Below are 16,089 nucleotides of genomic sequence, written 5' to 3'. Positions count from 1 at the left end.
AGGAGGCATTCGCGAAGCTGTTGGAAGTGCCTGTTCTCATGTTTGTTCTAAAATTGGCAGCAGTTTTGTGAAACTTGACAGGCGCTGAAGTGTCGCGAGAAATGCCGCGACTTCTGAAGCAATACTTCGTCGAGAAACTTTTAAATTGTTCCGGTAATCTCGGCAGTCTGTCGTTCGCCATAGGACCCGCCCCCAGAATGCCGTATAAATACGACGGACGAAGTAGGAGAAGGCAGATCATCAGTTAGTCACAGAGTAGGAGATCATCAGTAAGAGCCACAGATCAGATTATCAGTGAGAGCTCAGCAGCAGAGATCAGAGATCATCAGAGTGAGATAAGATAAGAAGGAACCTACGAAGGATCAGAGAGGAAAAGTCAGTCGAGAGAGTGGTTGAATTCTGGTCAAGTCGTCGTCAGAAGTTGACGACAGAGGCATTTCGACGTAGAGCAAGACTTCAGAGAAGAAACGTTCTGCAAGAGGTTTAGAGAAGTTCCTGCCCTTCAAGTATCAAGAATAGACATTTTCTGCAATATGGAGTCAAGAAGATGTCTGCAATCGCAGTTCTCCTTTAGTGAACCCATCGCTTCGAGTCGCAAAAATGGCCAGCAAGTATTTGAATTACCTCACTGTTCCCCCAGTTCACGCATTGTAAGATTTTGCCTATTTTGTGTAATAGGAGATACCATTCTGCATTTATCTTTGTTAGTAAGCTTATAAATAAACCTTTGTTGTGTTAGTGTTTCTTTCTATATTCGTATCCCCAGTTTCAACTGTTGGTGTTGAATTCTTTTTGTTTATCATTATAAAGAACTTGGAGTGGACCTCTCTCTCTCGGGGTTCGTAACATTGTGGCAACCTTGCTTAGAATATATCCAGCACTTTTACAGTTTGAAACAGGGAGAATATAGAAAGAACCAGAATGAGTGAGGTGGTGAAAGAGTTTATACAGTCGGTTAAGCTCCTAGGTCTAGAGGGGAATGATCTCCGTGAGTATGTTGAAAAGAAAGAGAGAAGTATGAGAGAGATGAAAGAGCAGCTGAGAGAGAAGTAATGAAAATGCAGCAAGAGAAAGAGAGAGAAGCAATGAAAATGCAGCAAGAGAGAAATGTTGGTAATGCCGCAGAAAATTGCATGAATTGGAAATTGCTCGGTTAAGGGAAAGTACTCGTAACAGTCGGACAGGCGAGAACGAAAACGGAGCAGATAGGTTAGGTATGAGTGCAGTGCTGAAATTAGTACCAAAGTTTGATGAGTAAGATGTAACGAAATATTTCATGTGTTTTGAGAAGTTAATGGAAAGAGTATGTTCTCCTAAAGAAATGTGGACTTTATATCTACAGTCAGTTTTGAGTGGTAGGGAGGGCACTTACTGTGTATATTTGCATGTCTAAGGAGGAATGTGATAATTATATCGTGAAAGAAACTGTTCTTAGCGCGTATAGGCTATTACCGGAGGCGTACCATAAGAAATTTAGAAATCTGAGAAAGGATGAAAATATTACGTATGCAGAATACGGTAAGAAGTTAGAAAGGCTGTTTTTCAATTGGTTAACTTCTGCTAAAGTTGATGATTTTGAGGATTTGAAGAACTCAGTGTTGTTAAAAAACTTCATTGTTAGAAAACTTTAAAGATAACGTATCCCCTGAGATTAAAGCTTTATGCAGAATTGTTCCCCTGCTGGTTAATTCTTGTTTCTCTTTAGAAAAAAAAAAAAAATAAGTTTATTTCATTTTTTCTTTTTTGGGAGGACGTGTAATGGTAATTGCTGTATAGCAAAGGAAGATAAAGGAAAGGAAAACAAATCTTCAAGAAATTCTGCAGCAAGGAGGCATTCGCGAAGCTGTTGGAAGTGCCTGTTCTCATGTTTGTTCTAAAATTGGCAGCAGTTTTGTGAAACTTGACAGGCGCCGAAGTGTCGCGAGAAATGCAGAGACTTCTGAAGCAATACTTCGTCGAGAAACTTTTAAATTGTTCCGGTAATCTCGGCAGTCTGTCGTTCGCCATAGGACCCGCCCCCAGAATGCCGTATAAATACGACGGACGAAGTAGGAGAAGGCAGATCATCAGTTAGTCACAGAGTAGGAGATCATCAGTAAGAGCCACAGATCAGATTATCAGTGAGAGCTCAGCAGCAGAGATCAGAGATCATCAGAGAGTGATAAGAGAAGAAGGAACCTACAAAGGTTCAGAGGAAAAGTCACTCGAGAGTATTTGGTCGAATTCTGGTCAAGTCTTCTTAAGGAGTGGACAACAGAGACATTTCGATGTAGAGCAAGACTTTAAAGAAGAAACGTTCTGCAAGAGGTTTAGAGAAGTTCCTGCCCTTCAAGTATCAAGAATAGATATTATTTTCTGCAATACGGAGTCAAGAAGATGTCTGCAATCGCAGTTCTCCTTTTGTGAAGCCATCGCTTCGAGTGGCAAACCTGGCCAGCAACTATTTGAATTACCTCACAGTTCCCCCAGTTCACGCATTGTAAGATTTTGCCTTTTTTGTGTAAATAGGAGACACCATTCTGCATTTATCTTTGTTAGTAAGCTTGTAAATAAACCTTTGTTGTGTTAAGTGTTTCTTTCTATATTCGTATCCCCAGTTTCAACTGTTGGTGTTGAATTCTTTTTGTTTATCATTATAATGAACTGGGAGTGGACCTCTTCTCTCGGGGTTTGTAAGAATATACAATGGAGAAGTAAATTTTGGAATTTGTGAGAAGTGCAGTTCTGGGAAGGTACAAAGGAAGTACAGCAAAAGGTATCTTAGCATTCAAGCTAATAGATAATGCAGGGATATAGTGAAATAAATAAAAAATTTGTTTCCATGCAGCAAACCCTTGGGAAGTTTTTTTGCAGTCATGTGGAAGGGGACAGGGAAGGTTTAAAGGACAAGGAAGCATAGCAAACAGAAGTGAACCAAATAGCCAAAGAAACTCAGTTGACATATATGGTAAGGTTAGGAAATGATGTGTGCAGCATTGCCAATGTACGACAATAGTCGTACACGTACAATTATTCTTACCCTCACCCTCATATGACCCAGTGCTGTAAGACCTATGATATTTTTATTTATTTGGCAAATTTGTACAACTTAATAGTCTATATGTACAACATTTAGAAAAAATTGTTGATTTTCTAATATATTGTATATTTTCTATTAGTATTCTATTCCTATAAATAAGTTTTCTTAAAAAGTAGTGTTTACTTAGCTACTCTTTTAATCTGCTACTTATATGCGATCATTACCAATCAGCACAAAGATTGCAGACTTCTCTTTTCAAATGCATTGCAGGACGATAAGGATGACTCCTTCCCCTGGTCAGCTTTCTTTTCGTAAAGATTTTAAAAGTTACGTTCATCAATTGCTTTCCTTTGTATGGAGGCTATCTATCTATCTTTCTGTAAAATAGACACTTTTCATTACATTAGAAGTACTAATTGAATGATTTTGGTTCATGGTTTTTGTTTTGATATTGGAAGAATATCGAACACTATAGATCTTCAAAGTTATTCGAGTATGGTTTACAAAGCTATTTTTTTATTTCTCTACCCTTTTACTTAAAAAAATTAATCAAAGTTTTTTAATTAACCTTAGAGAAGAATTTAGCGAGGCAATTTTATGAATAATAAGTGTAGAAAAGTAAATCCACAATATGTCTGTCTGATCTTATTTAAAATACAAAGCAGAAAGCTTCCTCTGAAAAATAGTGTAGTTATGTGATATTATTGTCATCATAATCACTATTGTTAATATTACCATTATCATATGATCACCAAATTTACTTATAAAAATTAGACATCTGTTTATACTTTTTGAGTACTGTGTGGAGGAGGAAGAGATACATTGTTATTGAAAATCCAAAAATCTTGTCTCTTGATGACAGAATCTATTAATTGAACTATGCTAGACACGGCTTGCAGTTCTATACTGTCGAGTAGCGATTGGTTAAAAACACACAATCTTTGTTGGAAGAGAAAAAATATGAATAGAAGAGAAGAAAGTGAAACTTTTAGGTTTGGTGATCGTAACATGTAAAGTCAACAATGAAAGCAAAACTTCCAGTTAACATTGTAGGTGACAAAGCAAGTGAGGTAATCAAAGTCTTGTGTAACATGTAGTAAAGAACCTAAAGAGATAGAGAAAATTATGGAGACATGGTTGGGAAATGGTTTGGGACCCCGTGAAATTCTTGTGTGATAATGGTGGGGAGTTTGCCAACAACATGCTTCTAGAAACGTGCGAGAGCATGAACATTCAAGTGATGCATACAGCAGCATATTCTCCTTTAGTAATGGTCTGTGTGAGCGTAATCATGCAGTTATAGACGAAATGGTGACAACCATGATGGCAGAGCAACAAGAACTGTCTTCAAAAGTGGCTTTGGCATGGGCAGTCAATACTAAAATTTTTCTAAAAACTTTCTCCAATTGGTAGGGGGTTTCAAACCAGATCAACTCGTGTATGGGCATAATCCTAATGTACCATGAATAATGAATTTTACTGGAGGGTACAATAGCTGCCAAACCTCTCAATGCTTGCCACCCTGCAAGAAAAGCCTTTATTGAGAAAATATGACAAGCACCAAGACAAATTAAGGACCATTGGTAGTAAAGTCCTTAAGAATGGGGATCAAGTCTATTTTAAGAGGGGGAGAGCAAAAGGAATGGAACAGACCAGCAACAGTTATTGGTCAAGATGGCAAAACCTGCAAAGTCTGATACAAGGCAGATAGGAACGGTTCAAAGCCACTGACTAGAACAGACGTAGAAAATGGTTACCAGTTTCAGAAGATGAAGTGCAGGAACCCAGTGAAATCATAATGGCTTGCCTGGAAGAATTTTGTTTATGAAGAAATTCCTAACTTGGGACAAAAGGTATTATCAGTACAATGGGTGGTTAACAGAAAAGGAAAACAGTGATGGAAAAAAGAAAATTACAGCATGGCTAGTTGCCAGAGGTTTTTGAGGGAAAAGGAGAAATCCAGTCAGATTCTTGCACTGTTAGCAAAGAAGTGCCGAGGTCCTTTGTTGGTAAACTATCTTCCAAAAGATGGGCTGGATGATAGCTTTTAGTTTAAGTTAGTTGTGTACAATGATGCTTTTGCCAATCTCCCTGATGGATCTAGTAGCATTGGGGGCGTTGTGATTTTCTTAAGAGTGAAAATGGAAATAGTTTTCCTTTATAGTACTCAAAGAAATTAAGGTTTGTAAAAACCAACCTTGCAGCAAACACTAGCAGCTGCTGAGGCACTGGATATGGCATACTATCTTGGAAACATGATGTCCCAAATATTGTATGATGGAAAGAGAAATCTGCCTGTGGAACTCCATGTGGATAACCGTTCACTTTCACTGTATGAATATGTAGTCTTAAAAAATGTTTCAGAAGAGAGATTGAGAACTGACATTGCTTTTCTCAAAGAATTGGTTCAAGAATGGAGAGTTGATATTTTGAGTATATTCAAAAGCACAGTTGTCTGATGTGTTCACAAAATAGAGTAAATTCTTTGAGAATTGCTAAAGTATTTGAGAGCGGGTCCCAGAAATCTGTAAACACTTCACAAGTAAAAGTAGATATTTTTATTTTTTCTCTTTCATATAATACTTGTTACTTTGGAAGTAGATTTCTTTGGTTTGCTTTCAAAAAGAGTTCCAAACTGAAATTATCAAATTATTAGGTAGAGAGAGGGAGTAATGGATCTAGATTTATTAAAAGCTATATAGAAAGAGGAAGAAATGCCAAGGGACTGGGAGGAGTCTAATGGTATACATATACAAGCAGAGGGGACATGTCATGGACTGAAAGTTTTAGAGGATACTGGATACGAGATTAAGAGAAATTGTAAAGATCGGGAAAAAGCAGTATGGATTTAAGAGAAAAAGAGGGACAGTGGATGCCATCATCACAGTAAGACCACTGAAGGAAAAGAGGCTAGAGGGAAACCAGGAGTTCTTTTGTGTATTTATAGACTTAGAGAAAGCATACGATAGAATCCCAACAGGAGCTCTCTTGTGTATTTATAGACCTAGAGAAAGCATACGATAGAATCCCAAGAGAAGTGATGTTTTGGTGTTTGAAAAATAGTAAAGTCCCAGAAAAGTTGGTTAGGATGGCCGAGATGATATATCAGAGAACAAGCACAAGAGTAATAAAAGCCATGGGGAAACAAAACTTTGAAGTTAGTGTTGGATTACACCAAGGGTCAGCATTAAGCCCATTTTTGTTTGTGCTGGTCATGGATGTGTTAAGTGAAGAGATCAGGAATGAAGTGCTATGAGAGCTGTTTTACACCCAATGATATGGCAATTTTTAATAAATTTGTATCCTTCATAGCTACAAACCCTCAGTCTTAACAATAGGACTTGTGCCAGCTAGAAACCAGTTAAAAACAATCTAAGATTGTAAAGCTAGGAATCTGTGGCATCTGGCAACTTGTGCCTATACGAGGTGGTCATCTGGCAACTTGTGCCTATACGAGGTGGTAACTGGTCACCGACCAAGCATAGAACCTCATGATGCAATAGTCTTTCTTCTAACCCAGGAAAAGAGAGAGGGGCAGTAAACATTATGAACTCAGGTTTGTTAGCTATGAAAAATACAAATTTATTAAAAATCTGTCATTTGTTCTTACGCAGAACAAATCCTCGGTCTTACCAACAGGATAAACTTATACTTGGAGGGAGGTACAAGCATCCTAACCTGGCTAGGAGTTACCCCACCTGACCACCCTTCCTCGTACGGGTTCCAAAGAAGGGAACTGGATCGCCATTAACAGAATCCACTGATAACCAGGGACTGTATATATTAAACAGAACTCGTATAACTTGCTAAATAACCTTATTTTTATGAGTTGGAAAAGGGGCCCCTGACAGGGTTGGATATATTCACTATCAACTTCCAGTGGAAGATACAAACATCTTTTAGAGATTTTTCCTTACACCATGTGCATTTGCATGTTAACTTTTTTTTTTTTGGCACCACCTTAACCCCTTGTGGACAGGGAACACTGTGGGAGCGCTATCGCATTTCAATTTCTTTAAAAACCACAAAACCAGGACACTGCGCATTGCGAAATTGAATAAATATTCAAAATGTATAATACTCATATTTTGCTAGTTATGCTTTGCTATGACCATCTAGGGTCTAGAAAGTTTAAAATGCTTTCAGTAGCATAGTCACTACTAAAATAATTTTTTTGTAGCTGCCTACTTTTTGCACATTGTAGCTTAGAACAGTCACAATATGAAAAAGAGCAGTCATCCCTTTTTATCTAATTCCATACTCTATGAAAATTTGGTTAGAAAAATAAATGAAAAGGGGTAGATCACCATCACAGAAAAATAACTCCGAAAACTTTAAATATCTAATACCTAGAATTAAACTAAGACTGAAAAGCACCCCTCCAATTACCACTGACTAGGTTACCAAACTTCTGCTAAGAGTAGCAAGAGGGAGGAAAGATAGGATTAGTTCAGCAATTAATAATATCATAGTCCAAAAACTGCATAACAGTTATTGATTTCCTATTAAACATTTCATCTAGTCAACTACTCATAAGGATGACAGGTTTAGGCTACAAAAAATGAAATAATTCCATCTTTCTTTGCTTTCTACGGTGCATATCATATTCAAGCCTGATAAAAATATTAAACAAAACAAACCCATGAGTACTACAGCCCCTTTAATGCTTCATAGACGACTTTGTACTGCACATAAAAAGAACATAGTCAAAGTTGCTCTTCCTTAACCATTAAACGCCGACTGGATGTATTGTACGTTGACTAAAATTGTCTGTCGGGTGCCAAGTGGACGTGCATTACATAGACTACAAAAAAAAAAATTTTTTTTTTTTTTTTTTAAATATTCCCAGAAAAAGTTATAGGCCTAGTTTGCGAAAGATTTTAAATCACGCGTCTTGAGGGATCTGGAAGTTCATAGATCATGCTGTGTTTTGTTTACAAGCGTTACCCAGGCGCGAATTTCTTTCTTCTCGCACTACAAAGCATCAGCGACGCATCTCAGAAATTATATCACGATAAGAGCCAAAATTTCAACCTTCGGTCAACTTTGATTTGACCGAAATGGTAAAAAAACCCAATTGTAAGCTAAAACTCTTACATTCTAGTAATATCCAATCATTTACCTTCACTTTGCAACAAATTGGAAGTCTCTAGCGCAATATTTCAATTTATGGTGAATTTTTGAAAATGACAAATCTTTAACCAATTTGTATTTTTCATAACTTACAAACCTGAGGTCTTAACATTAGGATAAATAATCAGCGCCAGCTGGAAACCAGTAAAGTTTAAAATAATTGTGTACGCAAGGACAACTGGCATCTGTGCTAATTACAAATTTGTCATTTGTTCATAAACAAAACAAACCTTCGGTCTTAACATTAGGATAGACTTACTCTTGGTGGGAGGCAAGTACTATTAACCAACTGGGAGTTTGCCACCTTTGATCAGTTTTCTGAATACCAGAATTCTACGAAACAACTGACCAGTATTTCAGAATTAAGACAAATATGAATATCATAGAGTCAGACTTCTGGGTTCTACACAATGTCATAGTTCATTGCCTCCGAGGAAGATAAGATCTGTTCTTCTAACAAACCAATTCATCCACTCATGTGGGTTTATCATCATTCCTCTCCCCTTGCTAGAGAGAGGAATGTCCTGCTACTGATAGGTATCTTACCGATACTCACCCTAACAGTATGGCTACTTTACTCACCTATACCTTGCCCGTTCCAGCTTATGATGGTACTCTCTTCTTACTGCCCGAAGTAAAGGAGACAAATTTGAAAAGGAAAGAGGCCAGTTATCTCCTCCATTTCACATTCATACCATCATCTTAGACAAGATACCAACTGACCCGCCAGGGGTGCTGGATGAGTTACACCATTTGTTGAGCAGCCACCAAAGAACCCAAGGAAATTGCGTCCAAGGACGTCTGGCCAACCTTATTTATATACAATTGAAAGTGGTTTGTCAAAACAATGAACCCAATCAAATTTCAATGAACAGGCAGACACCACCTTAACATTGCTCAATTTGAGCTTCGATACAGTCACAGACCAACCGTCACGATCACCTCAACAGATATGTTCTTAATTGCCAGAAAGCACACATTGCTCTGATGACCTCTTCTGTATAACCTCATTGGTACAACTTGACAAAAAGAAGTAGGCTTGACCAATCGCCTGTTTGGCCTGTTCCTTTACGTCTACCACCTTTATGTTCTAGGTGACATAGATCTTCCTATAACCACAGAGTACTTTGACAAGTCAAAGCCGGCCCTCCTGAAGGTCTCTTACACATACTCGCACCGTCCTAAGCATGACTAAGAAATGTATCTGTCATCATGACCTGTGCTGCATTGACTCATTATCCCGGATTCTGGGGTAAACTGGAACTGTTGTTCCTAACTACTTTTGAGTCTACGTCAAAAACCTGGGTATTGAGTACTCCCACTCTACCAAGGTCAGAGGAAGACCACCATCCACGGTCAGTTTTAAAATGATCAAAGTAAAGCAGAGAAAATATCACAAAATGATGCATGAATTTGTATTGCGCGGACGTAAAAAAGAAAGTTTTCAAAAATTCACCATAAATCAAAATATTGTGCTAGAGACTTCCCGTTTGTTGCAAAATGAAGGTAATTGAAAAAAAAAAAAAAAAAAGATTTAACCATTTGCTCACAGCACGATTTGTATACAATTATATATAGAATTTTTTTTTGCGCTGTCATATACTATTTTAATATTTATAGTATATTTTTTTCATTTCTGATGGTTGCATACTAAACTTCAGGCAAAAAAAAAATAAAAAATAAAAAAAAGAGGAGCCAAAAATGAACTCGTTAATCTTAAAAACTGTGTGTGCTGTGATTTTTTGAAAAAACTTTTTTCAGCTTCGGCGCTAACTCCGAACGCCGCCGGCATACAGCACTTTTGTAAATAAGAGGCTCAGCGTTTAAGGGTTAATATTTTTCCTTTTATGTCTTTTCTGTTAGAATACAGGTTCTCTAGGGTTTCACCTCATCGCTTATATAAAAACATTTTGTTGCAAGAGTATCACCTTATCACTTAATAGAGAAGGATTTTGTCAAAAGTGCAAAAACACCTCCTAGTCAAGTTTATACAAGTAGTTATACCTATGAGATTCATAACAGCTTACTAAAGCTATGACTTACTGTGGTACTACAGGTATAATCTTGCTCTAAAAAGATCTAGCCATCCCTAATAACACTAAATTGCATAATGCTCTGGCTCTAGAATACCTAACTTTAAAAAAAATTTTTGGAGGTGGGTGGCAAGAAAACTAACTACTTCAATAAAACCACTATTGTGCTTTTGGTCCCTAATAACTATTACTAGCAAGGACTCAATTTGATACTTAGTCCACTTCATGAAAGTAACCAAACAAAATGTGACTATCCCAAAAAGACTGCAATACAAAAAGTCAATTCATGCTTCAATCAAACCCTCACTTCATATTTGGAAAAAAACATCTGAACTGTGTAGTTGGGATTTGTTTAAAAATACCTTTCACTATGATCTTAATGTTAGAACATTTCACAAAACTTTCAAAATCACAAGGAATGTCAATACATTTACCATATGCATAAAATACTTGAAACTGCATATTAAACCAAATCCTCTGCAACAAAGAAATTTTGACAAACCAAATCCTCTGCAACAAAGAAATTTTAACAATTTGCATTATGCAATTGTCCAGCAAAAATAAAAATAGAAAATACCACCCTAAATTAAATTTAAAATAAAACAAAAAATTCACCTATAATATAAATAAAAAAAAAATTTCCATCAAAGGTGATGGTCGAGTTTTAAGGAACATTCCTAGCGACAGCACCCGTTACCACTTGATGTATCGTACGAGGTACTCTGGCCTCCTTTTTTACAACCAGAACAGATCCACTGACCTTGGAAGCTTTGACTTGTGCCTCAATTTTATCAGCTTCTGCGTGCATGCCCTGTGCCCTGTAGTACTCTATCCATTGTTGCGAGTAGTCCTGTGCACCCGGCGCACCACCACCTACGCCACCTCCAGGAGCTGCTGGCTGAGCACCTCCACCCTAGAGCATCAATAATGCAGGAAGTTATGAAAATCTGCAATACACTGCTAATATATCTATGCGACTTGTTCTAGACAAAGAAAAGCTATATAATAAGTGGAATTAACGTTAAAAGTGTGTGATTCCCAAATAAAAATCCTCAAGTACTGACTCCACATACTGAAGAATAAGCAATCCTGTTCAGAACACCCCAAAGGCAATAACACTTTGTTAACTACTGTGAGTTATTGATGCTCTAGAATGGCAAATGGCTGTCCTGGTATGAGGGAAAAAAAAAATAAAAAAAAAAAATAAAAAATAATATGGGACAAAATACCTGTTGAGGTGCAGCATTAGGGGTAGGACCACCTGGGCCACCAACTTTCATACTCTTGGCCTGATGCTCTATTGCTTCTGCTTCCCTGTGCATTCCCATGCTTCTGTAGTAGTCTGCCCACTGTGCCGAGTAGTCTGCTTGGCCACCTGCAAGGTAAAAAGTCATATCCAAACTGATACTCAACTCAACCAAAAGGTAAGGTGATTAGTGATTATACTTAATTCAACTGGCAGAGAGAGAGAGAGAGAGATGAGAGAGAGAGAGAGAGAATGTAACCAAACCAAGTGACTAAATTCATAGCCCTAGCCCAAAGTGTTTTATATAGTTATGGGTTAAGTTTACATAAATCCAGTTGCATCAACACCTTCCCTTAATTTTCTTAAATGATTAAATATGGCTGAAAATCTAACCATCCATATTCTATGATTGCGAGAAGCCATAGCTAGATTATGCATTACAATTTACTATTATAAAGTTCTATAGAATTGTGAAGTATAAGGTCTTCACTTTTTCAGGGTAGTGTTATCCATTGTGAACTGATCCTGTAAGGCTGAGAAAATGGACAAATCTGCCTTATCTAGAACAAAAATTCATCATGCCACACTGGCAATACTGACCACATATTACAAAATATTACTCACCAGCTCCAGGACCAGATGGAGGTTGATTGGCATTGGGTTGTGGTTGACTATTAGGAGGTGCATTGCTATTTTGTTGATTTTGCCCAGGGTAGTATTGTGAAAAATATGCTGCCCACGCTGCTGCATTAGCATCTGCTGCTTGTTTGGCTAACAAAAATATAATCACTATTTTAATATCCACAAAAACAAAGAAAATTTTATTACTGTTTTCCAGTCCCACTATACACAAAAGATACCAAAAACTAGAGGTAACTAGATATACTGCCAGTCAATCCCTCTTTCAAAATTTACTCATGTTTATTTCCCAGTAGGTTTAAAGATGGATCTTCAACAGTTAAAATTGAATAATTTCGCAATATTCCTCACTAGCTATCCTCGATGTCGATAAAATTCCTCTAAAAATTCACTTCAAGGGTGTAAATACTTAAGTGCCCTTGTGGCGCCCTAGTGGCATACTGTACATTGTATTTAAAAATATTTTTGCAGCATTCCTTCCCACCCTTAAGTCTTTTAGTAAATACCAATATTCCTACCTAGCTTTTAACTTTCACTTTATTTCAGTTTTCCCCTCACTTAACAATGAACCCCTCGGGCAGTCCCTTAAGTCTAGAAATATGACTCGGTGGTCTTTAACTAAATTAAAAATCCTTAAACAATACACAATCCCTCTAATGAGCAACTTGAGAAAGGATAACTTTGGGCTAAAATAGTTACCTAAATAAAATTCTAAACTATATTCAGCAATAAAACTTAGTTTACGGATATTAAAGTCAACACTGGCTGAAACTTTATTCTAAGGCATTACAGTATTACCATTTCCCAAAGCCAAGAGAATCAAATAAAATTCAAAGTAAAGGTAACAAACAGTTACAATGAAGAGCTTAAAATTTTTTTTCTTTGCTTGGTGACCTGTTGTTTTACTTTATGTATGTGGGGGTGTATTGCTTAGTGTGTCTTCTATGACACTTTGGACAACTAATAGTTCTTTACACAGCATTCCTTCTGCTCCTAACTGCAGTTGTCCAATTTCTTAACTTCACCTTCCTCCATATTATTTATGAAAATTTAGCCAACCCAGTGAGTTAACATCCTATCTCTCATAAGGATAGTCAATTCCACCTCTCGTTCCAGAAAATATACTCCTGTTAAGCAGTACAATTCTACAAAAAATAACTCGGTGGTCTTGTTATAACACTTTACAATAATCATGATTCACTTTCTAAAGTAAAGTTCACTGATCAGATGTCCATACACAACAACTGTCTCCTAACACCTGTTTCACCATAAAAACTTTGAAAGTTGCACAAGCATGCACACACTCATGTGCACACAAACACATGCTCAGCTGCTTTCCTCTGAAATGGCAGTGGTTATGTATACCATAATATTGTTAACTTCTAATAAAATCCTATATTTTAGGATTTCTCAACAAATGTTTCCCCATAAATAGTACGCATAAGTAGGTCGTAAAGGACAATGACCATTTTTATATACTTTGGTATCTACTCCAACAGGAAACCCTTTAACCCTTCAGGCCAAGCATGATCATGTGAGGCATAACAACGGCTTTAGATGTTTGATCCAGTTTGCCACAGATGAGAATTTATATTTTGTGCCATAAAGTTTGAAAAAAATTTGTGGGAAAATGTTTGAATCACATCGATGGGCCGTATTTGACTTCTGGCAACACTATTACCTAAGTACAGGAATGATAGAAATCAGTGCGACTTTAGATTTCATGAGGAAATGTACTGCAACACCTTGTCACAAGAGGTCTTGTAGGTATGTATGTATTGTAGGTATGTATGTATTCGCTCATAAATACATCGGACTGCTGCTGGTTTTAGTTCATTTCTTTTACAATAGATGTATAGCTATAATTATTATTATTATTAATAATTGTAATTTTGCACATTAAAGTACAAAGAAATATTAGAAAATAATGTATAAATCACTAGAGGTACTGCATCTCTCCATCTTATTACATCTCATAAATATTTTACCATAAATATACTCAGAATTTGTTACTGATGTTAGTTCTTAATTGTTAGGATACTGTGCGAGCTGAAACTGTACAACTTGGTCAAATTAGCAAATTTTTTTGAGTCCTGGAAAATAAGACTAACACAGGGTTGGAAATATTCACTTTATTCTTCCAACGGAAAGTATAGAAAATTTCCAAGTTTTTTTATACCACGTGCAATTGCATAACTTTTTTTCTGGCCAACCTTAAAAGTTTACCTCATCTAGGGGTGTTTCCACCCTTAAGAGCCGGGCTAAAAAAATTTGTATATATATACATAAGCACCCCCCCGACCGGGCAAACTTTGAGGTCAACCAATTTAAGATTATATATATATAATATAAATCAATGGAAAGAGATATCCAAATACACAAGGTGGGAAAAAAAAAATTCCTATCTTCCACAAAAAGTTGAAAATGACTTTACAACCCCTTATGGGGCCTACTTACAAAACAATTGTAAATTTTAAGTTATGCATGTTTTTTCTGATAATTTTATTTTATTTTGTAAAATTATAATTACAGCTCACACAATATTATAACAGATAAGAACTAAAATTTGTAGCAAATTCTGAGCATATATATTGTAAAATATTTACAAATTTACCGAGATCAAAGATGCAGTAACTTTTTTAGGTTAGTTTTTCTAATATTTCTTTGCAAACTGAGATTATAACTGACATCCTATCAAAAAAGATTAGAACTAACCCAACAGAGTTTTATTGAGAGAGAGAGAGAGAGAGAGAGAGAGAGAGAGAGAGAGAGAGAGAGAGAGAGAGAGAGAGAGAGAGAGAGAGAGAGTGTGTGAGTGTGTGTGTGTGTGTGTGTGTTTTACCTCCTTGAAGTCATGAACACAACTAAATCATGAGCGGCCTAGATTCAGCAAGCTGAGCCAGTCTAAAAGTTGTCGATGATAAATTTATAGGCTATTGAAGTAATGGAGATGCTTTCCCTGCAGATTTCTCTAAATCAATGGTGGGTAATATTGATACTCACCGGAGGTAATCCATCAACCATTCAAACCGTTGTTGTTACTCATACATGGGCATCCGTCCAATAAGGGTTAATATATATTCATGCTCAGTCTGTAAGGGTTAAATATTACACACACACACACAAATCAACTATAAAAATACTTGTAAATATGCAATCTGGAAACCACCAACACACTGATTCTGCAAGTACAGTCATTCCCAGTAATCAAAAAAACCTATGGACAGACTACCACGTGGGTATTGCTTTCCTAATTACTGTCAATATTAGCCTTCCCTTGGTTGGAATTACATACCTTCATCCATTTACACTCACTCCCAGCTTTCAAAACACAAAAAGACCACATTCCATATTTCACATAAGTGGGAAAAAACATCCTAAAAACTAAAAATTCTCCCAGCACACCATAACTTATGATTACACCCTAGTTAAGAAAAATGAACAGATTTTCTAAAATCACACAAGAAAAAAGGAAGCTGTATTCAGATTACTATATACTATATAAAAGTTAAATTTATGATGAAATACTTAATTAAACCAAATGGGACAACCCCAAATATTACTGTATGCAAGCTCAGATTCTATTTTGAATATTAAGTTAGATTACAGCATCTACAACGTAGGTTAATCCATCTTTGATGTCATGATTATGTTTCACAACATACGTAAGAATTTCTAAAGTAAACGTATCAGAGCATTTTATGTAGCAGTATTCTTCTGCATGAGCTGGAATTGGGTGCTGTGACTTGATAAGGTAGTAACTGGTGAAATAAAAGCAAGTAGGGAAACCCCACCTCACCATCACCAAGCACTTTTCTCTCTGGCAACAGAGGTCAAGCATGTTGGGTGAGGTGGGATTATATAAGTTCTTGTTTGAGAGGATCGTCATAATAAATATCTGATATATAAACATACATACAAACATGGAAAAACTAATACGCAGGGGGAAGGGGGTTAGGGATTTTTTTTTTTTTTTTTTTTTAGTTCCATGGGCATATTTTCCCTTGACGACAACAGCT

At 36.6% G+C, this 16,089-nt stretch overlaps 1 protein-coding gene across 16 annotated transcripts in view; it reads right to left on the bottom strand.

Annotated features, from left to right (window-relative positions):
* LOC135198758 (far upstream element-binding protein 1-like) overlaps positions 1-16,089 on the bottom strand; it is a 77,169-nt gene that overhangs the window by 13,884 nt on the left and 47,196 nt on the right. For 12 of the 16 annotated variants that reach the window (XM_064226655.1, XM_064226662.1, XM_064226657.1 and 9 more), the window contains 3 exons: positions 12,056-12,202; positions 11,415-11,560; positions 10,946-11,098 (listed from right to left, as the gene is read on the bottom strand). In XM_064226655.1, the coding sequence (XP_064082725.1) occupies positions 10,946-11,098; positions 11,415-11,560; positions 12,056-12,202 (446 nt within the window). The remainder of the gene's footprint in view (positions 1-10,945; positions 11,099-11,414; positions 11,561-12,055; positions 12,203-16,089) is intronic. The other 4 variants (XM_064226666.1, XM_064226664.1, XM_064226665.1 and 1 more) reach the window with 2 other exon arrangements.

Source organism: Macrobrachium nipponense, chromosome 22 (assembly GCF_015104395.2).
Source record: "Macrobrachium nipponense isolate FS-2020 chromosome 22, ASM1510439v2, whole genome shotgun sequence".
Classification (NCBI taxonomy): Eukaryota; Metazoa; Arthropoda; class Malacostraca; order Decapoda; family Palaemonidae; genus Macrobrachium; species Macrobrachium nipponense.
This window is presented reverse-complemented; position numbering and strand designations above follow the sequence as displayed.